The 26541-nt window shown below is 54.0% G+C and overlaps 10 protein-coding genes across 12 annotated transcripts; 5 read left to right on the top strand and 5 right to left on the bottom strand.

Moving 5' to 3' along the window:
* The first annotated feature begins 25 nt into the window (after positions 1-25).
* Positions 26-1498, top strand: PV07_10931 (uncharacterized protein). Its single transcript, XM_016398308.1, has 2 exons — positions 26-166; positions 288-1498. The coding sequence occupies exons 1-2, from the start codon at positions 114-116 to the stop codon at positions 955-957; spliced, it is 723 nt and encodes a 240-aa protein (XP_016242870.1). The 5' UTR covers positions 26-113; the 3' UTR covers positions 958-1498.
* PV07_10932 lies at positions 942-3676 on the bottom strand. 2 transcript variants are annotated; one of them, XM_016398310.1, is made up of 4 exons: positions 3008-3676; positions 2678-2952; positions 1886-2617; positions 942-1829 (listed from the first exon to the last, which is right to left on the bottom strand). In XM_016398310.1, exons 1-3 carry the CDS (start codon positions 3122-3124, stop codon positions 2053-2055), a joined length of 957 nt encoding a protein of 318 aa, XP_016242872.1. In that variant the 5' UTR covers positions 3125-3676; the 3' UTR covers positions 942-1829; positions 1886-2052. The 2 variants fall into 2 exon arrangements, with proteins under 2 accessions (XP_016242872.1, XP_016242871.1); XM_016398309.1 differs by having other exon boundaries at positions 942-2617.
* Positions 3677-4273: 597 nt separating this feature from the next.
* On the bottom strand, positions 4274-7393 carry PV07_10933. 2 transcript variants are annotated; one of them, XM_016398312.1, is made up of 3 exons: positions 6798-7393; positions 5879-6677; positions 4274-5754 (listed from the first exon to the last, which is right to left on the bottom strand). In XM_016398312.1, the coding sequence occupies exons 1-2, from the start codon at positions 7336-7338 to the stop codon at positions 6352-6354; spliced, it is 867 nt and encodes a 288-aa protein (XP_016242874.1). In that variant the 5' UTR covers positions 7339-7393; the 3' UTR covers positions 4274-5754; positions 5879-6351. The 2 variants fall into 2 exon arrangements, with proteins under 2 accessions (XP_016242874.1, XP_016242873.1); XM_016398311.1 differs by having other exon boundaries at positions 4274-6677.
* A 252-nt stretch (positions 7394-7645) lies between these two features.
* On the top strand, positions 7646-9157 carry PV07_10934 (uncharacterized protein). The gene has a single exon (XM_016398313.1). The coding sequence runs from the start codon at positions 8147-8149 to the stop codon at positions 8870-8872; it is 726 nt and encodes a 241-aa protein (XP_016242875.1). The 5' UTR covers positions 7646-8146; the 3' UTR covers positions 8873-9157.
* Positions 9158-9172: 15 nt separating this feature from the next.
* On the top strand, positions 9173-13273 carry PV07_10935 (uncharacterized protein). Its single transcript, XM_016398314.1, has 2 exons — positions 9173-9460; positions 9736-13273. Exons 1-2 carry the CDS (start codon positions 9397-9399, stop codon positions 12942-12944), a joined length of 3273 nt encoding a protein of 1090 aa, XP_016242876.1. The 5' UTR covers positions 9173-9396; the 3' UTR covers positions 12945-13273.
* A 506-nt stretch (positions 13274-13779) lies between these two features.
* On the top strand, positions 13780-17474 carry PV07_10936 (uncharacterized protein). Its single transcript, XM_016398315.1, has 2 exons — positions 13780-14461; positions 14513-17474. The coding sequence occupies exons 1-2, from the start codon at positions 14077-14079 to the stop codon at positions 17278-17280; spliced, it is 3153 nt and encodes a 1050-aa protein (XP_016242877.1). The 5' UTR covers positions 13780-14076; the 3' UTR covers positions 17281-17474.
* PV07_10937 (uncharacterized protein) lies at positions 17412-20149 on the bottom strand. The gene is made up of 2 exons (XM_016398316.1): positions 19381-20149; positions 17412-19320 (listed from the first exon to the last, which is right to left on the bottom strand). The coding sequence occupies exons 1-2, from the start codon at positions 20037-20039 to the stop codon at positions 17904-17906; spliced, it is 2076 nt and encodes a 691-aa protein (XP_016242878.1). The 5' UTR covers positions 20040-20149; the 3' UTR covers positions 17412-17903.
* A 1070-nt stretch (positions 20150-21219) lies between these two features.
* On the bottom strand, positions 21220-22454 carry PV07_10938 (ATP synthase F1, delta subunit). The gene is made up of 3 exons (XM_016398317.1): positions 22208-22454; positions 21739-22056; positions 21220-21634 (listed from the first exon to the last, which is right to left on the bottom strand). Exons 1-3 carry the CDS (start codon positions 22358-22360, stop codon positions 21431-21433), a joined length of 675 nt encoding a protein of 224 aa, XP_016242879.1. The 5' UTR covers positions 22361-22454; the 3' UTR covers positions 21220-21430.
* A 178-nt stretch (positions 22455-22632) lies between these two features.
* On the bottom strand, positions 22633-24305 carry PV07_10939 (uncharacterized protein). The gene is made up of 2 exons (XM_016398318.1): positions 23065-24305; positions 22633-23014 (listed from the first exon to the last, which is right to left on the bottom strand). Exons 1-2 carry the CDS (start codon positions 23606-23608, stop codon positions 22851-22853), a joined length of 708 nt encoding a protein of 235 aa, XP_016242880.1. The 5' UTR covers positions 23609-24305; the 3' UTR covers positions 22633-22850.
* Positions 24306-24634: 329 nt separating this feature from the next.
* PV07_10940 (adenosylhomocysteinase) lies at positions 24635-26538 on the top strand. The gene has a single exon (XM_016398319.1). The coding sequence runs from the start codon at positions 24769-24771 to the stop codon at positions 26119-26121; it is 1353 nt and encodes a 450-aa protein (XP_016242881.1). The 5' UTR covers positions 24635-24768; the 3' UTR covers positions 26122-26538.
* The last annotated feature ends 3 nt before the right edge of the window (positions 26539-26541 follow it).

Consider the following 26541-nt stretch of genomic DNA (forward strand, 5'->3'; position numbering starts at 1 on the left):
TCGCCATTACTATTACCAGGCATTACTTCTGGCGATTGCCTTCCTCCAGAGACATTTCCCTTCCACTCTTCCGCCCTTTCTGGTCTTATTCTTGACCCCCCTTGATTTTCACAATGGATATGCCCGTGAACGTCCCCGTCGATGATCCCAACGCGGATACAGAATGGTTCGTTTCTCCCCTCGTCGTCAACTCTCCGTAGATGTATTTGCCCTATTGTGGTTTTGTGTTTTTTTTTTTTTTTTGGTGGTTGTCCTAACATGCTCTTCTGTGCGATGCAAACATACAGGAACGACATTCTTCGCAAACACGGCATCATCCCGGAAAAAGAACCGGACCCGGAACCCATCATCCAAGAAGCGCTGCTCGAGGCCGTGAAGAGGGCGCACGAGAACCGGCTGGAGGACAAGGACCTGGACGAGCTGGCCGCGCTCGAGGACGAGGAGGACGAGGCCTTCCTGGCGACGTACCGCCAGAAGCGGCTCGCGGAGATGGCGCGCCTGCAGCAACGCGCGCTGTACGGGCAGGTGTTCCCGCTCCAGAAGCCGGACTACGCGCGCGACGTGACCGAGGAGTCGGCCCGGGCGTTTGTGTTGGTCAATCTGACGTCGTCGCTCGGCACCAACGTCGAGTCGCGGGTGTTGTCCGAGCTCTGGAGGCAGGCGGCCCGCAAGTACGGGGACGTCAAGTTCTGCGAGATGCGCGCGGACCTGTGCATCGAGGGCTACCCCGAGAAGAACACGCCGACCATTTTGGTCTACAAGGACGGCGATATCAAGCGCCAGATCGTGACCCTGGCGCAGCTCAACGGCGTGAGAACGGGCCTGAGAGACCTGGAGCGACTTCTGGTTGAGGTCGGCGCGGTCACGGAGAACGACATGCGACTTAGACGAAAGGATGACGACGAAGACGAGAACAAAAACGGTCAAGAAAACGAGGACGATGATGATTGGGATTAATAGAGTGAATTTTTTTGGGGATTGATTGATTTGCAGCCTTCATCTCCAGCGATGCTGTTGAGTATAAACCATGGCCATGGGCTAAGGCGGGATGGCTATGTGGGCATCTCTGTGGCAATTCACGAATGTGCTTCGTTGCAAAGGGCCATCTGTTTGACAATACCACTATGGGTTGCCCAACAACTCCCAGAAGACGGCTGGCTCTGCACAACTTGCAGCATTCAGCACCGCTACGCCCATGAGGCTGGAAACCTCTTATAGCGGTCTCGGTCATCAAGGGCCAGGTCCGGTCATGCCAAACGATGTCACCCAATGTGCCGGACGCCGGTGTCGCTGCTGTGGATGACCAGTGTCAACTCAGGGAAGATATGCAGCCCTAACCATGGATCCCAGATGCGGAGGAACTCAGAAAGGCGCAATCGTTGCCTGACCAGCCAATGATTGATAGTTTGTATCCTGCATGTACCCAGACAAGGGCGTCTTGACCACACAAGGCAACGTTCTGATGTTTTTGAAGTTTTGGAGGCTCCCACATCTAAGGTATTCAGATCCAGCAGAACACGTATGTATCTGTCGAGGATCTTCATGTACCTCCAGAAAGAAGGAGTATCGCAGGCCCGCGGCAGGGTCCTAAACTTATATGTATTTGCGTCAGCGCGCAAAGGCGTGGCACACGTGGAAAGGTTCAGCTGACATAACGTAGCCAAGGCCCATTTGTCAGAAACAGTTCGATCCAGCGGAGTAAAAGGGCTGAGGAGAGATGCATGCACATTCCCGACCCTGGCAGAGCTGCATGCCGAGAGAGCTGCGGGGATTGCAGCATTACTCGTGATAAAGGGTCCTCGCCACCCAGGAAAGTTCGACAGGTGCGCCTTCAGGTAGTAAGCATGCCGTCTCGTACATATCTGGACAGTTGAACAGATCGCACATATCACGCTGACAGAATTCCTCCAAATGCTTCCATTTCGCTTGAGATCATAATAACCAATACTCCTGGGCGCCAACGCTTGGTCATAGAAGGTTCAAACAAAAGGTGGTGGGGAAATTGGGGAGAGGTGAGGCACCAATTGTGGTGCAGCGGGCGACGAGATAGCCTCATATCAGCTCGTCGCGCCCTCCGGCGACGGCGCTCTCCGCAATGGCCTGCCGGACGTCACTCTCGAGGAATATTGGCCCTTGGCCGTCACATCTCGCCATCTTTTTTAAACGCTCGCAGACGTCGCCGACATCCACAAGCCCCTTGCGAAAGAGCTCGTGGGCTTGGATGTAGTCCCAGGTGGCGCCAGCCCCAAGCAGAGGTTCTCCGGTGTCGTTGTCCACCGTGATGGTCCTTAACGTGCCAAAGTGGGCGTATTTGGAACCGATGTCGAAGGATGAACCACTGCTGCTGGCTGGCGAGCGGTCTTTCGAATGTCGATCAGTGGGGACGTACCCCAGCGGGCCGACCAGCTCATCTCGCTCTTCCATAAAGGGTGTCGGACCATTCGATGCCGCACCAGATGTAGCACGCAGAATCTCATTCTCGGTTGCAATTTTCGCGAGCTCGCGCCGCAGCCGCTCGTTTTCGCCGTTCAGGGTGACGGACTGGTGTTGCAGGCTCGTCAGCTTGGCCTCGAGGTCTTTCACGTGCTTCTCCTTCCGCTCTCGAAACGCTCGTTGGCTGAGAGTCAGGGTTAGAATAATATTACTCCTTCAAAGTTCTAGATTTCAGTGGTCTTACGCGGCTCTGTTTTGTGCCTTCCTGCGACTTTGCTGAGGCGTCAACGTATCCTTCTCTTCGCTGCTACTTCTTGCTACTGTCGGCTCGTCGGGGGTCAAGTCTGTTGCGGGTGCGTTAAGACTGGTCATGTCGACTTCTGGCATAGATACCATCGAGTCATGACGGCCTTGGATGGGTGGAGATTGGGTGGATGATTGGTGCGGCTGGGCGAGGAAAGTGGCAGGGTCATAATGGAAGCTTTGCTGAAACGCCGCGAAAGCAGCGTCATATTGATCCTACAGCACGATTAGCCACCTTCTGTAGAAATCTCGTGTACCAGGAGCAGCTCACAGTCGAGGGAGCGGTCCTGAACTCGTCCAGATGACTTGTTTGAGTGGTGGAGGGTGTGTGAGGCAAGCCAAAGAACTGATATGGCTGCGGGGCTGAGGTGAAATACGAGAAGTCCATGATACAACTGGTTCAGGACTGTGAATATAGAGTTGATGGTGGAATATCTCGAAGTTGTGTCCTGCAACGTCCCCGCAAATGCGTTCCTCCTCTTGTATCTTACAGGCAGCGGAGCTAGAACTCCCCGTTGCCAGCCGTGGCGACGAGATTCAGATATCCTCTGGGAAAGGGGACTAGATCAGGACAATGGCCGACCGAATGCACATGCGTAGAGTCGCAGTGGAGATGACCGCAGAGAGGGTGGAGGAGACAGCAGAGTGGCAATGGTACGCAGGCGTTTCACGGGGAGGACCACAGAGGCGCAGTTGGGAGTATTCAACGAACCGTCGGTGGAAGATGCATCGTTGCGAGTTCGGAGAATCGTGGGTGGATGGGAAGCAGAAACGGTCAATCTTTCAGGTTGGCGGGGTGGGCAACAGCTGAAGGGAGCTTTTTGTAGCTCTTCTTTGCTCTCTACAGGGTACGAGAGTAGGTGTGAATAGACTTTCAGGAGACAATATGGAGAGGAATAAGTTCCCAAGGGATTGGGAATTGGGGAGAAGGGGACCGTGGTGAAACTGACGACGAGGTGGAAGGATTTGAGGGCGATCGCGCAAGGGAATCTGCAGGGCAAGTCTTGACTCTGGGAGGGCAGTTGGGGCATCCCGAATTGGCGCTGTTGCACAATGGGAGATGCCCGTGGCCGGGCGTGGAGGGGCACCAGGCCAGCCTAGTGGCCTAGCACGCCTAGTTGATTTAGTTAAAGGCCCCTGTCTAGGGCGCGAGCCCGTTTTGGGTACTCGGTCTGCCGTGCTGGTAGAGGGGGGGGATGGTTTGGGCCGACACCCCATGGCCAGGCCCCTGGGCCAATGGGTGCCATCTGCGGGCGGCCACCAGTGGCAGCTGGTACCTCCAACCTCCAGTCACTATTTCTGCGTACCCAACCGTCCAGCTGTTTTCCGACCCATGAACCAGGGCACCTTGTAAGGAGGTCCGGGGACTCGACAGAATTCAATCGGGCGTGGGATTGGAGGTGGAGGCTGTCCGCGCTGGCAGAGGCCGAAGTGATCGGGGAGATACTCGGTACACGGTATCGGGTACACTGAATTTCCAAGGCCTACAGGACTCGACACGGTTTGGAGAAACCAGACGCCAACTGGGCGAGATGGGCCGGTACATGGCACCCTCATGGTACACTACACTCGTACTTTCATGACTAAGGCAGCAATTAGCCACGCCTCACGGGGTCCAGAGCAACCAGTGAGAAAATCCCAAGTTCACGAGGAGGAAACTAATCCCCGGCGAAGATCAAATTGTCGATGGGCATCCAGTGGTAACTTGGCCTTTGCGGTGTCCCACGACAAGCAACCCCCCTTCCACCAAACGCCACCCCTGCACCTAATGTAACGGCTGCCGCCCAACCAAAGATAATCGAATGAAGAGACCAGGGGGGTTTGCAGCCTGACTCAGCAAAAGCCCAGAGGCCGACAGACGGCGTGCCTGCGCTCTGATTGAGGCGTAGAAAATTGCCAGCCACCCACAGTGACCACCTTCCTCGCAGCGAGACGCAGGTATCCGGGTCGAAGAGGCCCAACAGTGGCTGCGTACGGAATACCTCGTCCTTGGTACTTATACGGATGCTCAGACTCTTGTCGCGACTCCAGCCCTGGCTCTTCGCGATATGAACGGTGCTCGACGACGGGAGCGTCTCGGTGGCGATCCTAGCTTGCGGCACAGGCAAGGAACTCGTCGACTTGACTTGCAACGGGCGCAGATCGTGATCCAAGTCCCACTCCCCCTTTGAGCGTCCTTGCTAGGTACAAGGCACTCGGGACAGAACTGACTGATATACCGGAGCCCTCAGGATCCTTCCAGCCAACGGCAGTTGAAATTTGACCGTAAGCACTCTCTTTTCTCCGATCCTCTTCCCGGGCTTATTGAGGCCGAGACAAAGGAATACTTCCAGGGGCCACTTCATCCTTAAGCACGGGCGACAATGAGCGAGCGGTCGAGAATCACCGTATTACTTGGCCCTTGCAAGCGAGGCGGGTGAGGGACAAAAGCTGGGGGCGAAAGAAACGTGGAAAGCGGGACAGCCAGTCGCTGAAGTAAGCTTTCTTCTGACAGACCGTGACAGAAGACTCGGTGCGAGAGGTCCATGCCAGCCACTGGTGGCTACTATTTTGTTGACTGTCGTTGTTTTTTTTATTTCTCTTCTTCTGTTTTGCTTTTTCCTGTTCTCTGTGGCAAAAGGACGGCAAGTCATCGCGGGATAATCTCTCCATGGCCAGCTTTTCCGAGTCCTTTGCAAAACCTCTGCGCACCTTCAGATGCGCCAGTGACAAAGCACGGACAAATCGAACACGAAAGGTATTTCGAGCTCCGAGCATGGCCGAAGATCCCCAGTTCTCCGAATAATATCACCTTTGTTGGTCTCTCTACCCCCGCTAGGCTTTCCAAAGTGGCCGCAATTTTGCAAGGCGTATTGCCTGGAGGACCAACCTTATTTCTGCCAGCTGGACATTTTCGCCCTGAACAAACCAGAATGCTTAGGCTGTTGGGCTTGGATAAGCCCTGGATCGCTGTCTGATGACAAGGGATACCGTGCTTTAGCTGGAAGATCATCCGTTCATCAAGTGCGCGTCTTGCTTCTGTTTCCAATCGATCAGCACTTGTCATCTCGCTCGACAGACGAAGCGAAAACTCGGGCCCGAGATAGGGAGTACAAATTTCGCTGTAACAATGATGCGGGGGGGTAGGGGGCTTTCCCTGAACTTTTGATTGTCTCTTGAGACATGACTTTGGACGAGTTTTATCACCCGTTGCATGGGATACCTAGAGCTTTTGGACCCCGTTGCTGCTCCAACTTGCTTTCAACACCCTCCCGTCTTCCATCATACCGCGGTATCCAAAGTGGCAAGACACAGGAAAAGAGTGACTTTTCTCTGCTCGAGCCTCAGAAGCCTGGGGCCTGCAGCCCAGTGCAACACAACGCCGTTGACATCATCTGGTAGCTGCGGGGTCAGCTTTACCTGCTGCTTCTGCGTCGGCCGGGCTGCTGGGAAGGATATCGTTCGTGGTTCTGTTGGCTATTGTGGTGTCACCTGACAGGAACCACCTGGATAGATATGCAGTGTTCAAATGGATGCCACCCGGGACTTTGCTTGGAATGGTAAGAACCCGCGCCCGCTTAGGTGCCCCTCCAGTTGAAATGGCGCTTGGTCATCCGTACAACTGCAAGCTAGACTTTAGTCTGCGTCGACCGGATCCCAGTCAGTCACCAAGTATTCGTCTAACCCGTCCATGCTCTGCATGTCGTCGCTGGATATCTCAAAATGGCCAACATCACCATTTGCCTTGATTCGGTCTCGAGATACGCTTTTAGGCAGTGGAATATAGCCGTGTTGGAGACTCCACCTGACCATCAGTTGCGCAGGCGTGCATTGGTATTTCTTAGACAGCGATACAATAGTCGGGTGCTTCATGCGAAGGGCTCTTGCAAGAGGAGCGTAGGCCTCGACCAGAATTCCATACTTGCGACACGTTTCGACAATGTCTGTTCGCGTATTGAATGCTGAATTCACGAGACCCGTTAGCGTGGTCACTCATCATTGTGTCCAGTCAGGTATCCCGGCAACATCCACCTCTTATCTGGATCATTGGTCACTGGATATCTGGGACAGGGTCGACTCACGGTGGACTTCGATCTGATTGACACAGGGCATGATGCGCGGCTTCGCGGCGACAAGCTCGTCCAAATGCTTGGTCCCGAAATTACTGACGCCTCCAAGCTTGATTTCGCCGTCCTGGATGGCATCTTCAACAGCTCTCCAACTAGAGAGGCGAGCGGTTTTCCCGCCGTAGGGGCTGTGAAGAAGGAACAAGTCAATATAACCTAGGCCACTTGCTTCCACTGATTGTCTAATGGAGCGGCGAGCAGCGTCATAGTTAGTGTTTGTCGCCAACTTAGAGGTGAAGAAGATGTCCTCCCGGGTCAGGCCCGCGGTGTTGCTGGACTTGTCATTGAGGAAGGATAAGATGGCCTGACCGCAGGCTCGTTCATTTCGGTACATCTGAGCACTGTCGACTCCGCGATAGCCCGCTTCCAGGGCCCATTTGACCGCCTGCGAAGCTTCTCGGTTTGACATCAAGTACACGCCCAAGTGTATCTGGGGAATCGAGAGGCCATTGGGTAGAGGGAGGCGGGTGGACAATGAGAAGCTGTTGGGCGCCATCGACGGTGCTGTGTATGTATCCCCTCTCTTTCTTTGTAGATAGAATGGAACTGTGAGTCTGACCAGGGCGAGGCAGAAGGCGGCGGCTTGTCACCAACTGGTGGCGGAATCAATTGCCGACAAGGAGATTACTTAAGATGCTCAAGCAGGGTCGGTGGGATCTGGTGGGGATGTGATTCGTCTCGCACGGACGGCCGGGAGTTGGTCCTGGTGTCGTGCGCCGTGGGCAGTGGGAGAAGCCTCTTTAACGGTTGGTGCAGTGGCCCACGAGGCTCTCGTATTGATGCCGATCCCGACCCTCCCCGTCCAAACACACGCCAAACGCCCTCCATGCCCATATTCCCAACGCGCCAAATTTTCGTCTGCTAAGAGCACAGCTTCAACTCGCCCTGGAGAACAAAAGCCTTTTGGTGGCTGCCGCTCTGCTTGATTCCACTGTCTCTCGGAACCCAACCTGGTGAGAAGAGAAACTCCGCCGTTCAACCGACCCGGAGCACAGTTCCCGTCCCATTTCAGCTGGTTCTTGGGCGTCTTCACCGCTCCCCCGTTTCCGCATGTCAACACCCTGAGGTCTCGGCACGTAGCATGGAGGCATAGTTCCGTCGAACGTGTCAACCTTGTCGTTGTCTGATGTTTTAACACTGCGTATCTCATGATGCGCTCATTGGATACGCATGAGATTAAGCCTGATGCCACTTCATCAACGACTGATCGTGGGCGGGAGACTTGCGTGCCTCTCTTCACCTTTCCCGAACGCCCTCGATTTTGACGGCGCATTTGGCACCATTCTTGGGGGTTGCTAGCCAACATGGCCTTCTCGTCGTCTTCGTCCGAAAGTAACTTCAGCGCACCGAGATCTGTTCGGGATGCAGCGTTTACAGGCATCAGCAGCCCCTCGGAAGCCGGAAGCCAAGGCAGACGTGGAGGAGGGGGGTTTCAGTTCGACATCATCTCATGGTTCCCCAAATACCAAAGCTGTCAGCGCTATTTTATAGATCACGCTCAGCACGAGCCGCTCGTCCAGGCATTTGCATCCTTCATCAACATTCTGCTCCCGTTTCAGCGCCAGCCGCACCCAGTCTACAGCACGTCCGGATCTCGGAGTGGGAAGGCCAGGCTGGATAGGGATCCGGTGAGACCTTCTTCGTCCGAAGCAGCAGCCGCCGCCTCCGCCGTGTCCCTCATTCCGTATCTGCGACGTCTGGTGGTCACTGGTATGGATGTGCCCCAAGTCTTGCACGGCTTTTTTGGTGACGACTGGCGGGCGGGCATCGGGCCACAACGAGAGCAAGAAAGGCGGAACTACCTCTTTGCCGCCAAAAGTGGCGGATGGGCATCGGTCAAAAGAGACTATGACATGCTACCCTTGGAGACGGTCCCCTTCATGCGGCCGTTGTTTGACCCTACCGACGCCGAGATCGACGCTGCCGAGAGAACCTGGAGTGAGTGGTTAGCCCTCGAAGATTGGATGGTGGGCCCGCGCGCCCCAGATGACGACTCAAATGAAATCTCAAGAGGAGAGACGATACTATGACAGTCAGCTCAGAGGCGTTCAATAAATCGGTGCTCGGGGCTAGGAAGTCGCAGACGCATATTCAACGTTTTGGGAGGAAATAACACGGCATCATCAAGGCTTATCGCATTGTTCATAGCGTTTCTTTGTTTTTCAGCACGTCCTTAGTGGCTGCTGGACAGATTGGCTACAGACATGACCCCAGATTTAGGCCTCAGCCTCGCCGACTGCATTGTTATTTTAGCGCAAGGCTGCAGCCGTGTTGGTCCGAGCGCGTCTTGGATCACAGAACCTGATAAAACTCCCTCCATCACTCCATCCCTTTGCCATGCTTCTTTCAAGCCAGCGTCTTGTGCTGCTTTAGACTTGTGCAGTCCGTCCATTCAGCCGGCGTCCCATTTTCTTTTGGCGCTCACTCATGCGAGCATAATTTGTGATTGTGGCCGCAACATGGTTTGCCACCGTCTTCACCTCAACCGATCTACAGTCACAAGTCTCATGTAGGGGTGACGCGCCTCTCAAGCGTGAAGGCGAACAAGCACAACATGGCGAGCAACGCTCATCTTTTGTTGGACCCAAAGTCGATGAAGAAAATGTCTAAGATGTCAGGTGAGAATGAAACCCCGCCCTTGTTTTCCTATCGTCGGTCCAAACCTGCAGCAGGCCTTGACCAAAGCAAAGTTGGCTGCCTGAGTTTGCACACAAGAGATGCTCATAACCCTTTGACCAATGCTTCCTGCGCTCTTGGTTTAGGGAAACAAAGAGTTGGGGGCATATCGGGGCTGAAGAAATATGCTGTCAAGTTTGAAGCGCACGAACTCAAATAAAATCCCAGCCCAAAATTTCCTTGCGCCAGTGACAAACTGACTCTTCTTCGCACTCAGGAGGTCCAGGCCGCCGTACCCCTCTCGGCGATCAGTCTTCCTCTGAAGGGCCACAGTCTCCTCAGAAAACAGGCTCTACAACATCGCACTCAATGTCTCCTTCAAACTCGTTTAACAACGTCCCAAAGCTGCCCAACGCATATGATCATAGATCCCTTCTCGACCCCGGGAGATCTCGTCAGCCTCTTAAATCTACTACGTTCCTCAAAGGAGAAACTGGAGACAAGGACAGTGCCCAAAAATCCATGCTCGAAAGTATCTATGGCGTCGAAGATCGGATCAGCAACCCCCGCAAAAAGGTGAAACTGACTGCTGAGGACCAACGCGAGCAAACACCAAAATTGGGTATTTCCTCTCATCGCCGCGGTAACGGAATCGTCGGTGAATATATGCGACCAGATCCCGACCAGGCACCCGAAGTAACAAAGAAAAGCCTAGTTGATCTCACAAACGATGAAGATGATGATGGCGATGACGACGATGTCCAAATCGTTTCCTCTTGGTCACTCGATGATCAAGAAGTATGCTATGGCCACATTGCGACGGTCGCACAAGCTTACCTCCTTCCCAAGCCGAAGGTCGCTGGCAATATCTTCCACTCCGAACGAGAATGGCCCGTTATGAAGTGTACCCTCGTCCGCAAACCGTCCAAGGACATGATAATTGACGTTCAAGATCCATCGGACACGGCATTTGCTAGAGTTCACCCCGACTTTGCTGCAGTACTTGCGCAAGCTATGGATACCATGAAGGGGTTTCGGACACAGGCGAAATTGATCAACCGGCGCAAGAAACCAGACGAATGGCCGCACAAAGCTTGCTCCGAACAGCTCAAGATGGTAGTTAATGTCTATGGTCGACGTGGAGACGTCGATAGAGTCGGGCGGCTTTTCGGCAACAACAACTTCTGGCTGCGCGCCCCAATGGCTTCGGAGCCTGGGATACCAATCGTTAATCCACATGCACACAATAAGTCACTCTTCCCAACTTTGCGTCTCACAGGCCAAGCGAGGACTTTACCCGACACACGCACTCTCGAGGAAGCTACAGAAGCAGTCTCGAAGCTCTTTGATTCTTTCGCTAATTCCAGTAGGCCGCTGGTTGAGACTAGTGCGCCACCATCTGTCGTTACAACACCTCTACTCAGTCATCAGAAGCAAGCTCTCACATTTCTCTTGCGACAAGAGCAGCCACGTACCTTTGGCAGTGATGAAGCAGAGAATTCCTCACTCTGGCGGCGGAAACAGCGCAGAAATGGGGATTTTGCTTATCACGAAGTTGTCACTGGTCTCTCCGTTAAGGATGAGCCGGAACAAGTACTTGGAGGTCTCCTTGCAGATGTTATGGGTCTCGGAAAGACACTGGAGGCCCTCTCACTCATCGCAAGTACGTTGGAAGAAGCCGAATCTTTTGCAAACGAGAAAGTAGTGCGCGACAATCAGGACATGCAACACATCATATTATCAAACACCAAGGCGACGTTGATAGTCTGCCCGACCAGCACAGTGAAAAATTGGGAGGATCAGATCGCGCAGCACATCAAGCCTGGAACCATGGATTACCACGTCTATCACGGCCCGAACCGCGAGAAGAATCCGTACAAGTTGCTAAGGTACGAGATGATCATCACCACTTACGGTGTAGTCGCATCTGAATTCTCCAAGGCTGCTGTAACACTGAGCCCGTTGAGACAGTTGAAATGGTTCAGGATAGTGCTCGACGAAGCACATACGATCCGAGAACAAAAGGCTCTGCAGTCTCAAGCCTGCTACAGTCTAGAAGCCCAACGCCGCTGGTGCTTGACCGGGACACCCATTCAGAATCGGCTAGATGACCTGGGGTCGTTGACGAGGTTTCTCCGCATGTACCCATACGATACAGCAGGTCGATTTAATCAGTACATCCGAGGGCCAGCTCAGGCGGGCGATCCGGCCTTCCTGAAAGCGTTGCGTGTGTTTGTGGACTCATTTACGCTCCGTCGGCTTCGAGACCGGATTGACCTCCCAGAGAGAAAAGACTATGTCGCCAAACTGACGTTTTCAAACGAAGAGCGAATTCTACACGACTTCTTCAAAGGCATTGCTCAAGTCCAAATCGAGCAACTCAGCCGTACGAAGGAGAAGAACAGTGGTGTTCAGCATCACGTACTTCGTGGCATCATGACGTTACGGCTAATTTGCGCCCATGGTCGGGAGTTGCTGAAAGAAAAAGATCTAAAGCTGCTGAAAGGGATTAGCGCTACTGATGCCATTGACGTCGACGAAGATGCCGGACCACCGACCATATCGAGAAAGGCTGCCTACGAGGCGTTGAATTTGAGGACCGAGGCTGAGCTGGATGTGTGCCGAAACTGTGAACGAAGCATAACCAAGGATGTCGTCAAGACCGAAGCGGATGACGAGGAGCAGGCGCTGCGATGCTTCATCCTCCCATGCTTCGACCTCGTCTGCGCCGACTGTTTCAATCCGGCAAAGGCGTCTTTCGACAGCGTACCGGACAAGGAAGCCGTTACCTGTCCATTCTGTTCCGCCCAGATTGCTGCTCAGTACGTCGGATTTAGTGGATCCACGGCTCAAGAGATACTCGTGGCGCCAGATGACACCATTGCCGAACCTGAAGAAGAGGACATCGTGCAGACATATTCCGGCCCTCATACCAAGACGAAAGCGCTTTTGGCAGACATTGAGCAAATGAATCAGGATAGTCAAGCATTGGAAGCCGCCGGAGAAGCTCCTTTGAAATGCGTGGTCTTTTCCGAATTTACGTCGCACCTGGATCTCATCGAGAGAGCATTGACCGATCACGGCCACTCTTTTGTACGCATCGATGGCACCATGTCTCTCAACAGCCGCAAGAAGTCGATGGATGCGCTCGCATCGGACAACAACATCAGAATCCTGTTGGCATCGATCAAGGCCGCCGGACAAGGACTGAATTTGACGGCTGCATCCCGAGCCTTCATCATGGAGCCGATGTGGAACCCAGCAGCTGAGGCGCAGGCTGTGGATCGAATTTATCGCATTGGACAGAAGCGCCCTGTTCTCGTCAAACGGTACCAAATCGACAACAGCATTGAGGGCAAGATTGTGGAATTGCAGAAACGCAAGCAGCAGTTGGCCGACGTTTCGGTGAATCAAAATTACAAACAGCTGAGCAAGCAGGAGGTGCGAGAACAGCATATGAAGGAGATTCTGGCGCTGTTCAAATGATGACGGTTGTTGCAGCTCTGCATCTTGGGATGAGTTGGAAATACCACGCAGTTGCATACAAACAGTGTAACACAATCAGAACTATGGGGTTGCCATTCGTGGAGAAGGGGAAGCTTTGGGAATACCACGAGGCTCAGACATCCATTCCCATTCGCATTCGCATTCGCATTGGCATAGACTCGAAACTCACATGGCTAGGGTCTGTTACGAAGGGGAAGAAGCTGCTCTCAAGAACCAGGTGAGCAAATACAGAGCATGGAAGAAACGTTACCCAGGTAGCATTTGCAGCAGAGAAAGCATGAATTCAATGATGGTTATTGATATCTGATCAGTAGGAGCCTTTTTCCTCTTGCATACTGTAGTTATACTCGAGAGCACGTGGGAGTCCTACGAGTCTGAGTGCCTGGCAGGGGGGCTAGGGCCCCGGCAGTTAGCGCTGGAGCCACAGTGGGTGCAGTAGTTAACTGAACTACAAGTAGGAGCCCCGAAACGCATCGGTAGATGCGCCGATAGCGACGAGTCGTGGGGTGGTAGGCGAGGTTCTGGGTGCTTGGAAGGGGGAATTCTGTTGGGCCTCCCGCCATCCGAGTGGCAGGCGCCCCAGCGAGATCAGGGCCTCGGCCTATCATCGCCCCCCTAGAGCCGCAATCCGATGGGCTATGGACGCCGCTGACGATGTGACATGTCCAGGTTCCTGGCCACTGTGCCCAGATTCTAGCCACCTAACCACGATCAGGCAGTGGGCAAGCAGGGCGAGTGGGATGCCAACAACGGCCACCGATGCCACCGACCGCCAATTCCCATCCAGAATTCCATTTCGCCGATCGTCATCGCTGCCAAACAGACCGCGCCCATGCGACTTGGGAAATTTTCTGTCCTTTTGTTCCATTCAAAGGGCAGAAGCTCTATCGCTCCTCTTGCCATCAATCTGGGACATTCAAGCAGTTAGAGGTCCTCTGTCCATCGTTGTCCTGGTCTCGCGTTCTTCGTTCATATCTGTGCTTCCCTGCTGTCATTGCTACCAGCTGCGGCACTCCCTTCTCTCCACATTGCCTTTCCACCGCATGTGCTGATCTGCATTGACCAGTCCCAAGCATACCAAAACAGGAACAGCAACCCTTCGATCCCCAAGATGGTTGTTGTTGACCACCATGAGTACCTCTGTGAGGAAGAGAAACGGCTGAAAGAGGATCGCGAACGCACGAAATACTGGAAGAAATGGGGGCCTTACGTGGCTGAACGGCAGTGGGCAACTGTGCGTGAGGACTACTCGGACAATGGTGACGCCTGGAGTCATTTCTCTCACGACCAAGCCAGATCTAGAGCCTACCGCTGGGGTGAAGACGGCATTGCTGGTGTGTCCGATACTCATGGGCTCCAGAACGTCGCCTTCGCGTTCTGGAATGAAAAGGACGACTTTTTGAAGGAGAGGCTCTTCGGCCTAAGCAACCCCCAGGGCAATCACGGTGAAAGTCTCAAGGAGGCACACTTCCATTTGGATAATGTTCCTACACATTGTGAGTCGGACTGCCGCAAACTCGAGCAGCAATAAGCTGACTTCTTCTCAGCGTACATGAAATACCTCTACAAGCTCCCTCAAAGGCGGTTTCCGTATGAACAATTGATCCAGGAAAATGCGAAACGTGGTAAGCTTGAGCGGGAGTTCAACATAATCGACTCGGACGCTTTCAAGGACAATCGCTACTTTGACATCTTCATCGAGACCGCAAAAGAGACCGACGACCCTGAAGAGTTGCTGTTTCGAGTGACGGCCTACAACCGTGGCCCGGAACCGGCACCTTTGCATATCATCCCTCACATGTGGTTCAGGAACACTTGGTCTTGGGGTCGCGAGCCTGAAAAGCTCAAACCCAACATTCGCATGGTGGGACCCATGACCGCGCAGTCCAAACACTACAAGCTCGGTCACCGCTTCTTCCAGTTGTCTCCATCACCTGGCTGTGGTCCAACCGCCGATGATGTCCATCCACAACTCATGTTCACGGAAAATGATACCAACCTCCAAAAGCTCTATGGGGTCAAGAACAAGCAACCGTACGTCAAGGACGCTTTCCACCGGTGGATTGTCGATGAAGAGAAAGGAGCCATCAATCCTCGCTGCTCGGGCACTAAATGCGCGGCTTGGTATGACTTTGGTCAAGGTGACGGGGTCCCTCCTGGGGAGTGTGCTGTTGTCAGATTCCGATTGTCGCGCAAATACGACGGCTACCTTAACGAAGAGCTTCTGGACGACATCATGGAACAACGACGGCAAGAAGCCGACGAATTCTACTACAGAATCAGCCCTCTTCCTATGGCTGAAGATTTGAGGAATATCCAGCGCCAGGCCCTTGCCGGCATGCTCTGGTGCAAACAGCACTACTACTTCATATGGGATCAGTGGGCGAACGGCGACCCTAATATGCCACCTCCTCCGGAGAACCGCAAGAATATCCGCAATCAGCATTGGAAGCACATGTACCTCGACGACATCCTTTCAATGCCGGATTCCTGGGAGTATCCGTTTTTCGCAGCTTGGGATTCAGCTTTCCACTGTATCCCACTTGCAATGGTCGATCCAGAATTCGCAAAGAAGCAGCTCGATTTGTTCACCCGCGAATGGTACATGCACCCGAATGGGCAGCTCCCCGCCTATGAATGGAACTTTGGCGACGTCAACCCTCCTGTGCACGCATGGTCCGTCTTCCGGACATTCAAGATTGAACGAAAAATGTACGGAAGACAAGATCTAGACTTCCTCGAACGCGTTTTCCAGAAACTACTCCTTAACTTTACCTGGTGGGTCAATCGCAAGGACTATGAGGGCAAAAACGTGTTCGAAGGCGGGTTTCTGGGCCTTGACAACATTGGTCTATTCAACCGTTCCGAGCCTTTACCTACTGGAGGGGTTCTCGAGCAAGCCGACAGCACAGGTTGGATGGCATTCTACTGCCTATGCATGTTGAACATCGCGCTGGAACTTGCCAAGCATAGACGAACATACGAGGACATTGCCTCCAAGTTCTTCGAGCACTTTCTTCTGATTGCGGACGCCATGACCTTCCGTGCTGGAGGCAAAGAGAAGAGTTTGTGGAACGAAGAGGACGGATTCTACTACGATGCCATCTCTTGGGGCGGACCATGGACCCAGCAAATGCGCGTACGGTCTCTCGTTGGCCTCATCCCACTATATGCGGTTCTGACCTTGGAGCCGGAGCTGATCAACAAGTTTCCCAATTTCAAGCGGCGAATGGATTGGTTCATTGAGAACCGCCACGACGTTGCAGAGCGAAATATTGCCTCCATGCGCAAGAGAGGCAAAGACGAGCGTCTCCTTCTGTCTCTAGTCAGCAAGGAGCGACTAGAGAAGATCTTGCAGAGGATGCTCGACGAAACAGAATTCCTCTCTGAGCACGGAATCCGCAGCTTGTCCAAGTACCACGAGAAGAATCCCGTCAGCATGGATGTCAACGGCCAACAGTTCAAGGTTAGCTACGTGCCAGGTGACTCTGACTCTGGCCTCTTCGGTGGCAACTCGAACTGGCGTGGTCCAATCTGGATTGCTGTGAATTTCCTGCTAGTCGAGTCACTCCTGAGGTTCTACATGTTCTATGGCACCTCCCTCCAGATCGAGTGTCCCACTGGCTCAGGCGAATATATGCATCTCGGCCACGTTGCCGAAGAGATCCAGCACCGACTTCAGCATCTCATGGTGCGAGACAGCGAAGGGCGTCGTGCCATCAACGCAGGTAATGATACCCTCGATTTCGACCCACATTGGAAAGACTACCTCTGGTTCTTTGAGTTCTTCGATGGTGACACTGGACGTGGTCTCGGTGCGAGCCACCAGTGCGGGTGGACCGGGCTGATGGCCAAAATGATCCACGATACAGGGATCAACTGTCGTCTACCGCAGACTCCGCGCACACCCTCCACGGCGGCGGCGCACTACTTTGATGACACTCTTTCAAGAGGACTCAGCAGGAAAGGCACCTTCGTTGACACCCCCAACCCGATGCGGCGATCGTCGACTTCGCGTTCGATTGGCAACCGGGGCTCATTTGTCTCCGTCGCCAACGGCGACCACTCCAGTAGAGGCAATGCGACCCCGGCTGTGATCCACGACGTGGATGCTCCCAACTCCTATTTCGAAGGGGCGGAAACCACGGCAACGGATTCAGACGCGTGGGGAGAGGAGGACAAACTCGAGAAAGAACGCAGAAAGAGCATTGCGGACAGTCATTATGACAAATATGTCAGCGAGCAGTTGACCAAGATCAAGACGGATGAGAGCACTGCGGTGTACGAGGACGAGTTTGAGGCGCAGTTGGACTAGGCGAGTTTCCGATGAGAGCCATTGACGGTGCGCAAGACTACGATAATCATAATAGAGACTCAGACGGCGTGGCATAGCGCTCTAGACTAGATCCGCAGAGTTTGAGCTTTTGTCGATGGAGTATACATACACAGCGAGCATGGATAGAATATCACTTGAGCAGGTAATTACGGATTAATACGAGAAGACTCAGCCCTTCTTTCTTCCCAAGCTCGTACCGTTTTTATAGGTACCGAGACATGCAAACACGCTCAGCCTTGTCCGGTGTCAGGGCTGGTATCTTCCTTCCTAGATGTCTTGCCCGCAATGACAAGGTCCATGCGCCATTAATTGTTTAGATAGAAGCTGGTGGGAACAGCCTTGTGAGGGTCTGAGAGACACCGGCCTCATCTCATCCAATGTCCGCACTCTCCGTAATGCGTGATGATGCGTTTTGAGTCCGCGCAGAGGCCTCGTTATCTTCTCCCCCTGGCACAGCCGAGGGGACAACACCGTGCACCGTCGCCGCCTGCTGCAGCCCTTCTTGGGACCTTCCTCCCGGCGACCAGCTCGCATCAGCAGCAGCGTGGCCCAGCGACTGGCCTCCACCGCCACGAGACGCCCGGGGTGTGTACTTGTCGCGGTCAACCAGGGGCGCTCTGCACCGAGATCTTCTCAAAGACGCGATTTCCGGGCCCGGAGGCCACGAGCATGACTCGACTGTCTTCGTCGCGCGGCCCGCCGTCGTTGTAGTACTCGGCAAAGACGGTCTCGATCCCGCCGCGGCCGCCGCGTTTGGAGCAAGACGCACAGCTTGTGCTGCCGCTGCTGCGACGACCCGGATCCGGCTCCAGCAGGGCAGCCACCAGCCCGGCGACGCTGAGCCGGGCCTGCATCTCGCGCGTCTTCCGGGGCTGACTTGCCAATGCGACGCCGGCGAGCACCATGCCCATCAGCGCGTACAGCAGATTCACGGTGATCAGGGCGAAGAAGGGGGCTTTCGGGAGACGGGCGACGAGGCGGCTCTGTCGCGTCTGCTCCGCCGCGTTCAGCCTCCCCGCCGTGATGCCCGCGATCATGCTCAGCGCGGACCTGCTGAACTGCTGCGCGAAGTAGTCCGCGAACGCCTGGGACGTGTTGGACTGTTGGGCGCCGCTGAAGAAGGCGGCCTCGAGCGAGTTCTGGGCCAGGGCGCGGGCCTCGAGGAGCGCCCAGCCCATGTTGTTGGACAGGGTGTCATTCGCCACGGTGTAGTTGCCGCCCACGACGTTGCCGTCGATGGATGCATACTCTAGCTCGTAGATCGTCGCGGTACACTGAAAGATGAAGGCGTAGTTGTACTGGTCGTCGTCCTCGACGGCCTCAGGATCCCGAGCCAGTGCGTCTGAAGTGGCCACCCGAGCACCAGCCGCGAAGAAGAACGGATTCGGGGTCGCCACCTGCTGATCCGCCGTCCCGATCGGGTCCGCATATCCTTGCTGACGGAACATCTGGAGGAAGAAGCCGATGTTGCTGGTGGTCGCGTACGAGCTGCCGTTCAACGTGAACGCGAAGCCGGTGTTGTTGTTGAGGTCCCCGTATAGACTGGCGCTGCAATTGTAGGTCATCCCCAGCGTCCACTGGACTTCTCCGAGGGGACAGCCGCTTTCATGACTGCACCATTGGATCTGTTGAAGGTGGCAAGCTGTGCTGGCGGGAGAACATGTGGTGCTCATGGCGTACGTCTTGGTCCGAAAATCGAGATTGGCATCGCGTTGTGCCGAAGTGAGGAAGGCGAAATACTTGTCGTCGATCGTACTGCTCAACACGGCGTTGATCGTGGAGAGGTTCATCGAGGTCCGTGTCGCCTCTGAAGCACTGTCAAAGTGAATGGACCCGGGCAGCTGCAAGCCGCCTATGCACTGGTTGATATCCCCGGCTGTCCAGGTTTGGTTATAACAGAGCGGGACGAGGCCACGACCGTAGCTTGCGACGGGCGTGGAAGCGGGTGGTGAGAGCGTGTCCAAGCTCACTGTAGAAGTGGTGATATGGAGCCATGAATCGACGGCGAGGATGGCGATGCTATCGGCCCTGGTTAGCGCATGTGTCTTTACTCGACGGACACACTGTTATGGTCTCTACCTCAAACCAGTTGCCGTCAACAGAGTCACGACCGTCGCCCATAAAAGCCTGGTCTGCCTGTTTCGCCCTTTCCAGAAACAGTATTGTAGCCATGACCAGAGCGGCCCAACCCCCCCTCCAAGTAGACCGATGATCAACTTGAATTGATACACCGTGGGGAGGGCGTCGACCCCTTCCGAGTTCGATCTCCTGATATAGTCCTTCGCAAGGGGATAGGAGATCAGAACCATGAAAAACGCAGCCGTGAGCGACGTGGCAGTGCTTGTCCAAGACGAAACCGTGATTAGTCGCGTCGCATTAAAGTCGACGTAGTATGCCGAGTTGTCTCGCACGGACGAAATTCCTACCAAGTTCTCAGAAGCCTCGGGAGTCCTGGAAACCTCATAAACGTAGACGAGGCCGACGAAGATGGCTGTCAACACAAGCATAGGGAGGCTGAGGCACGTAAGAGCCCAAACTATGTCGGCAATTGCTCCTTCGAGTCTTTGAGAAGGTCCGTCGAGTGGTTGTGCTTCCGTGGTCTGGGTCTGTGGAATTTGACTCTCTCGCGATTCTCCAGCGCCTTCCTTGGACCGATTCTCCCGTTCTTGAATTTCCGTCGTCAAGGTGTCGCCGTCGTCGCTTTGCCGTAGCAGCGGCGCAGAGGCTTGAGAAGCCATAGTGGAGCGATGTTCTTCCCACAATGAGGCTGCCGTTCTCTCGCCCCAAGCTCAGGCCTTGCTCATCATAGAATGAAAAGCAGACTCGACCGCTGGCTTGCTCTAGAGCATCAAGAGATGAATAGATCGAGGTTCTTATGTAGAGCAGGGACGCCAGATGTAGGGGCCTGCCTGGATGGTGGCCATTCGATCGTTAGGCTGAATCTGCAACTGGGCGCATGCCATGGCGAGCCGCTGGGCGAAGGCCGTGTCGACAAATCCATGAAGAGTTCGGCCTCGTTAGGGCCTGGAATTGTTTCACGTACCTCCAGCTCTGCTTGGTCTCTGTCTCCAGGCACGGACGATCTGTTACACCCACACGGGGGAGTGTACCTAATCAAACGGCTAGGGTGGGACGCAGCTGTATCACACCAACCCCTGGCTAATTGGCGATCAGGCAGCCCGATCTCGAGGGGGCCAAATCTGCTTGGCCGCCGACTAAGGCGTCCCTGGTGCGGTGCAACCTTTCGTCGAGCTCGTCGGAGGCGATATGGAATTGGACTCGGGATGCACCCGCTTATATAGGACCTGTGGAAGCATAACTGTGCTCCGCGTCCTCTGGAGGGGTGTCTCTCCTGTCTGTCTAGCGCACTCTTGAGGCTCGGAACCGGGAGACGTTATGGCAGCCTTCAGAACCGGTGTCTCAAGTATGCGGATAGAGGCTGAGCTCCAGAGCTGGGAGCTCGTTGTTACCAATAGGGCTTATCAAGGGTATTCATAGTCAGCCGTCTCCCATTTTTCTGGGCCTGCTTCGCGAAGATTTGGAATTGTAGGTTGCTGTGAGCATGTCCAGTCTAGTGGTGCACCTTGCTTGCCACTGACAGACACGGCATCCTTTGCGCTGAAGGGCTGAGATCGGTTCCTGGGCTAATTGAGGGTTGTGATCAGGTCTGGTTGTAGTCGTCCCAGCACCTCATTTTCCAATGGAGGAAATGCTCATACGCCCGCTGAAGACCCGTGTTGGATGCTCCCTGCAGAGCCAGTTCCAGTGACGCTGTACAGTGTTCTCTCCCCTGTTTGTCTGTGCTGGCTCGATAATGCCACCGGCCTTGAGACTCAAAGGAGATGCAGGATGCCTGGAGGAATCGACGAGTTCAAGCACCGAGGCCAAGTCGTTGGTGTCGCACGAATAAAGAGAGGCCTTGGCAAATCCTTGAATAGATCAGAAGCTGAAAGCTGGTCGATGTGGTCAGGACGAAAGAACTGGATTGGTTATATACATGACCACCCTACAGCCTGTCTAGTGTCTCTGGTTCTCACCTTCAAAAAGGTGCTACCGTGCTCACCCCAAAGCGTGACCTCCTCACCAGTCAAGTCCATGCTTCCGGAAGTCTCAATGATGCAGGATAATTTTACACAGTCTCGGTGAGCATCTTGTTCAACTTGGCAATCTTGCTTGAAACGCTGAGGTCAATCGTTCGCTCGCCAATCTCCACCACCAGCCCGCCGAGAATATCCGGGTTGACTTTCGTGACGACCTTTAGCTTCTTGCCTTGGCTATATTCGGATTTGGCAATGGCAGCTTCGAGGCGGCGAAGGAGTTTATCGTCAAGTTTCTGTTGTTCAGCAAAGTTAGTTTCTATGAGTGCAACGGTGCTTCCAGGTTCAGGTCTGGGCCCAGACTGCGGGATCATGTGCAAGATGCGTTACGTGCACATACCGAGGCGCTTGTCACAACCAATTCTACCTCTCCTCTTGCGGCGCTCATCAGGGTGCCGAACTTTTCGCACACTCCCTCGAGCAGACCCAACCGGTTGTTCTCCGCCAGCGTTTGCAGAAAATTCTTGACGGTGTTGGATTTATCCGATGCTCCGGTGTGCTTTTCCAGTTCCGCAATGATCTGTGACTTATCGGTTTCGGAGAGGGTGGGAGCGGCGAGAATTTGGGGGAGTTTGGCATCTGTCTTGAAGATCTGTTCTAGACTGCTGAGAGCTTTGGCCGTCGGCTCCAAGGAGCCTTGTTTGGCAGCCGCCGTATACTATTGAGCATGCAAGTGTCAGCTTGAGATTCCCTCGACGAGACGTCCATGCAATCCCTGATCATCTGCCATTCATTGAAGTCGTGATTCTCCACAACTGCGCCCAGGTTCAAACTCCCATTCTTGCGGAAAAACAACTGACTGATCATACCAGAGCATTTGCGTAAGTCCCGTCGAGTCCAAACAAAGGTACTGGAGGCTTCGTGTCTACGGCGGCGGGAGCAGCGTATGTTCGGACAGCTGTTCTAGGGACTGTGCGACGGGCAGCGGCGAAAGCTGGCCGCATCAGCTTGGAGGACATCATCTTGCCGGCGGGAGGGACGATGCGAAAGTTGGATCGGCAGAGGAAAAGACTGAAGTCTGAGAGCGGAGAGTCAAGACGAGCTCGGGACTTGCTGGAGCTTTGGATTGAACGACGAGGTTTGAAAAGCAAGCTCGTCAATCGCAGGGCAGAACTAGTCCCAAAGAGGAAAAGGGAGACTGGGCAATAGACAGCTTTCGTGTTAGGATCTTACCGCTTCCTCAACTACATGTTCTCTTTTCCTTCAATGTCTTCTGTTCCTAGGGATGGCTTGTCATAATGTGACCACGCACGGTCATGAGGAATTGTCATTCAAGCAATCTATGTCCCACAGGTGATGACCGGAGCCTTGACCCTGAACGACCTGAACGCTGCTACGCCGACGCTCTGAAACCAACAACCACCGCTTCCTGAAGAGTCAATCTCAATTTTGAATCTGCCCAGCTCTCCTTTTTCGAGATTACCGCAGACAGATCACTGGAAACTTCCAGCATCAAGCATACGGTGAAAATCCCCAGCTTGCCACGTCGTCTTCGATCGTGAAGCGCAGCCCTTTCACATCAATCTCCTCATACATGCTGGAAATAGCCGCCCGTGCTTGTTTGTGCCATGGCCCTCGGCCACCGTTGACTGCGTCTTCCTTATTCCGCCAGAAGCCTAGGGGATGATTAACCTTTCTGTCTTGAAAGCTCGTCGGGCTTACTCACAGGTTGCCAGGTTTCTCCTATCCGTGTCAGGCACCCCGTACCAGTATTTCAGAAGCCCTCCACTCTGGGTAGCTTCAACGTGGGATTGTTTGTCCAATTTGAACAAGAGATCAACGGCAATGTTCTTCTTGAGTTTCGATCTGAACTCGACGACGTAGAACTCTTGCCGTGTCCATCTATATCCCTCTTTGGCTGCTAATGACTTCAATGTTGCCATGAGACTGCTCCAGTCGAATGCGTCTTCGTATGGGACTATGGCATACTTTCCTGAAGCCGGTTCTAGCTGTGTCGATGCAAGAGCGAGAAGACGATGTGGAGTGTCGACACTGTTCAGATCCAAGAGATGCTCTGGCTCAAGATATGGTGAAACTGTTAGCCACCGAGCGGATTCCGGGTCGATTTCGACGTCTGTTTGACTCGAATGATGCTCGACAGCAATTTCAGCAGGGACCCCGTGAATCTTGCCCGGGGCACGGGAACCATGCACGCTCATATTGCTGTTCCCATTCGTCTGCGGCTGTTGTCCAGGCCGGGTGGCTGCCATTTGGAACTGACTCAGAACTTTCTTCACTGAACTGCGGATGCTTTTGAACGAAAGAACAACGATATCGTGGTAGACGTAGCAGGATAGGATGAGCCAACGTAGGGAGGTTGAAAAAATAACTGCAGGTTGGAACCTGTCCTGGGGGTGGTATTGTGTGAAATGCGGAACTGATCACGCAATTGAGGCTTATGGCAAAGGAAGGAACCACCGCCGTGAACTGAGTGTAGATTCCAAGGATCCAGAGCAGGAAGAACACAAACATCAGATTCTGAACTGAGGAGTATATGGCGGTCAGAAGAATCAGGCGGAGGCCCATTCACTTACTAGAGCCCGTCTGCAGTGGGATGCATGTTGCCGCGCAAGACTCCAGCAGCAGTCCTGGCTGACTTCCACGTGTTCAGCACAGCGCATTGCCGTTCCCTGCCGCAAGACTCGTGCCCCTTGGGCAGCTTCTTCTCGCCCACAGCTCAGGCGAAACAAGCCCTGACAAACGGCACGCCTGGAAGAGCGGAACATGGTGCCAGCTGCAGACACGACCAGAGCGCCAGAGGACAATGCCATTTCGTTTCCTAATCGAGGCAAAAAATCACGGGGGCCTCGAGTTATCAGCAAACTCACCGATAGCGGCAAGAGGACCAGATAGCCCACCATTAGGCACATGATGGTCGCCCGTAAGACAGATAAAGAGGAGAGTGATAGCGTCCATCGACATCAGGAGGGAGTCAATCCATTATATATGGCGAGGGATCTCATGCAGATGGACTGATGCCGTGATCGTGCCCATCTTTGGCTGGCTGTTGGCTGCTGCTGGCTGGCACCACCAATGGTCGCTAAGCATCCCACCCAGACGGGGAGCAGAAATCCTATCTCTGAGCAAGCTGCGGCAGTTGAAATCTTGCCGGACTGTCCTCTACCCCACGATGCAGAGGTTGACGGGTGATTGGTGGGTGTTGGTGGGAGGTGGGATGGAAGTGCGCTGTGTCGGAGGCGCCTTTTCCGCAGTTTAGATTTTTGCAGGGCGAGGGGGAAAAAATGTCACCGACAATTCACCCTCACCCTGTCCCTTACCCACTTCATCTTTCTCTGGCCACCACCACCACCCAGTAACCTCATTGACTCTCGCTCTCCTTATCCCTCCGACTCCCATCGACACCGACATCATGAGTGGTGCTCCAGCCCAGAAGTTCAAGGTCGCCGACATCTCGTTGGCGGCCTTTGGTCGACGTGAGATCGACCTCGCAGAAATTGAGATGCCAGGTCTGATGGCAATCAGAAAGAAATATGCTGCAGACCAACCTCTTGCCGGGGCCCGAATTGCAGGCTGCCTCCACATGACCATCCAGACCGCCGTCCTCATCGAAACCCTCAAAGCTCTCGGTGCTGAGGTCACTTGGTCCTCCTGCAACATCTTCTCTACTCAAGATCACGCCGCGGCAGCTATTGCAGCTGGAGGCACTCCTGTCTTCGCATGGAAGGGCGAGACTGAAGAAGAATACGAATGGTGTCTGGAACAACAGCTAAAGGCCTTCCCTTCAGGGAAAACGCTGAATCTCATTCTCGACGATGGTGGTGATTTGACCGCCCTGGTCCACAACAAATACCCCGAGATGCTGAAAGACTGCTATGGCGTGTCAGAAGAGACGACAACTGGAGTCCATCACCTCTACCGCATGCTGAAGGGCAAGAAACTCCTGGTCCCCGCCATCAACGTCAACGACAGCGTCACAAAATCCAAGTTCGACAACCTTTATGGGTGCAGGGAATCCCTCGTTGACGGCATCAAGCGTGCCACCGATGTCATGATTGCCGGCAAGATTGCCGTCGTGGCCGGCTTCGGTGATGTTGGGAAAGGCTGCGCTCAGGCTCTGCACAGCATGGGTGCCCGTGTCCTCGTCACCGAGGTGGATCCTATCAACGCCCTCCAGGCCGCCGTCTCCGGTTATCAGGTTGTCACCATGGACGATGCCGCTTCGCAGGGCCAGATCTTCGTCACCACCACCGGCTGCCGTGATATCATTGTTGGAAAGCACTTTGAGGCGATGCGCAACGACGCCATCGTCTGCAACATTGGACACTTTGATATTGAAATCGATGTTGCGTGGCTCAAGAAGAATGCCAAGTCCGTCCAAAACATCAAGCCTCAGGTTGATCGCTACACGATGGCCAGTGGACGCCACATCATCCTGCTCGCAGAGGGTCGTCTCGTGAACCTGGGCTGTGCCACCGGCCACTCTTCCTTTGTCATGTCCTGCTCCTTCTCCAACCAAGTTCTGGCTCAGATCATGCTGTACAAGGCCGAAGACGAAGCGTTTGGCAAGAAATACGTCGAGTTTGGAAAGAGCGGCAAGAAGGAGATTGGCGTCTACGTTCTTCCCAAGATCTTGGACGAACAGGTCGCACTGCTCCACTTGGAGCATGTCAACGCCAAGTTGACCAAGTTGACCCCTGTCCAGGCAGAGTACTTGGGATTGACTGTCGAAGGTCCTTTCAAGTCTGATATCTACCGCTACTAGACGGTTTGATGTTTGTCGAGGGCTGCCTCATTGTCTTGTGAATGATTGCATCTTTATTGGCGTCCGGGGTCATATTTCGGGAGAGAAGGTGTTCTAATGCTCAACGCATAGAAAGTGGAGAGTCCAGCGGCATGGTCCTATTGACCTCCTTGTCCAAATGGAATTATGCACGAAACTCAACGACCTTGGGACGAGAATTGATGAGGCAGGAAAAGTTTGGGACGAAGTCAAGACCCTTGAAATAATGGGGTGCTTTGAGTCCTTTGTTTCGAGAGTGCTGGTGCGAGAAGATCTCCGATCAGAGATCACATGGAGAGACACGTCCTTCAACGGACAATCGCAGAAGCTTCATCAGCTTCTTCAACAGATAGATACCCCGAATAGATGTTCCAAAAGAATATGAGATGGTGGAAATACTGT

This window comes from Cladophialophora immunda (assembly GCF_000835495.1).
Source record: "Cladophialophora immunda strain CBS 83496 unplaced genomic scaffold supercont1.7, whole genome shotgun sequence".
In the NCBI taxonomy this organism is placed as follows: Eukaryota; Fungi; Ascomycota; class Eurotiomycetes; order Chaetothyriales; family Herpotrichiellaceae; genus Cladophialophora; species Cladophialophora immunda.

Excerpts from the sequence above, each read along its gene's own strand:
- PV07_10932 (XM_016398310.1), bottom strand. The coding sequence starts at position 3,124 with ATGGACTTCTCGTATTTCACCTCAGCCCCGCAGCCATATCAGTTCTTT. Across the intron at positions 2,953-3,007 it reads TCAGGACCGCTCCCTCGACT|GATCAATATGACGCTGCTTT; the intron begins GTGAGCTGCTCC and ends ATCGTGCTGTAG. Across the intron at positions 2,618-2,677 it reads AAGGCACAAAACAGAGCCGC|CCAACGAGCGTTTCGAGAGC; the intron begins GTAAGACCACTG and ends CCTGACTCTCAG.
- PV07_10931 (XM_016398308.1), top strand. The coding sequence starts at position 114 with ATGGATATGCCCGTGAACGTCCCCGTCGATGATCCCAACGCGGATACA. Across the intron at positions 167-287 it reads CCCAACGCGGATACAGAATG|GAACGACATTCTTCGCAAAC; the intron begins GTTCGTTTCTCC and ends GCAAACATACAG.
- PV07_10936 (XM_016398315.1), top strand. The coding sequence starts at position 14,077 with ATGGTTGTTGTTGACCACCATGAGTACCTCTGTGAGGAAGAGAAACGG. Across the intron at positions 14,462-14,512 it reads GGATAATGTTCCTACACATT|CGTACATGAAATACCTCTAC; the intron begins GTGAGTCGGACT and ends ACTTCTTCTCAG.
- PV07_10935 (XM_016398314.1), top strand. The coding sequence starts at position 9,397 with ATGGCGAGCAACGCTCATCTTTTGTTGGACCCAAAGTCGATGAAGAAA. Across the intron at positions 9,461-9,735 it reads GAAAATGTCTAAGATGTCAG|GAGGTCCAGGCCGCCGTACC; the intron begins GTGAGAATGAAA and ends CTTCGCACTCAG.
- PV07_10934 (XM_016398313.1), top strand. The coding sequence starts at position 8,147 with ATGGCCTTCTCGTCGTCTTCGTCCGAAAGTAACTTCAGCGCACCGAGA.
- PV07_10940 (XM_016398319.1), top strand. The coding sequence starts at position 24,769 with ATGAGTGGTGCTCCAGCCCAGAAGTTCAAGGTCGCCGACATCTCGTTG.
- PV07_10933 (XM_016398312.1), bottom strand. The coding sequence starts at position 7,338 with ATGGCGCCCAACAGCTTCTCATTGTCCACCCGCCTCCCTCTACCCAAT. Across the intron at positions 6,678-6,797 it reads CAATCAGATCGAAGTCCACC|CATTCAATACGCGAACAGAC; the intron begins GTGAGTCGACCC and ends TCGTGAATTCAG.
- PV07_10937 (XM_016398316.1), bottom strand. The coding sequence starts at position 20,039 with ATGGCTTCTCAAGCCTCTGCGCCGCTGCTACGGCAAAGCGACGACGGC. Across the intron at positions 19,321-19,380 it reads TTGACGGCAACTGGTTTGAG|CATCGCCATCCTCGCCGTCG; the intron begins GTAGAGACCATA and ends CAGGGCCGATAG.
- PV07_10939 (XM_016398318.1), bottom strand. The coding sequence starts at position 23,608 with ATGGCAGCCACCCGGCCTGGACAACAGCCGCAGACGAATGGGAACAGC. Across the intron at positions 23,015-23,064 it reads TAGGAGAAACCTGGCAACCT|GCTTCTGGCGGAATAAGGAA; the intron begins GTGAGTAAGCCC and ends ATCATCCCCTAG.
- PV07_10938 (XM_016398317.1), bottom strand. The coding sequence starts at position 22,360 with ATGATGTCCTCCAAGCTGATGCGGCCAGCTTTCGCCGCTGCCCGTCGC. Across the intron at positions 22,057-22,207 it reads GGACTTACGCAAATGCTCTG|TATACGGCGGCTGCCAAACA; the intron begins GTATGATCAGTC and ends CATGCTCAATAG. Across the intron at positions 21,635-21,738 it reads TGGTTGTGACAAGCGCCTCG|AAACTTGACGATAAACTCCT; the intron begins GTATGTGCACGT and ends GCTGAACAACAG.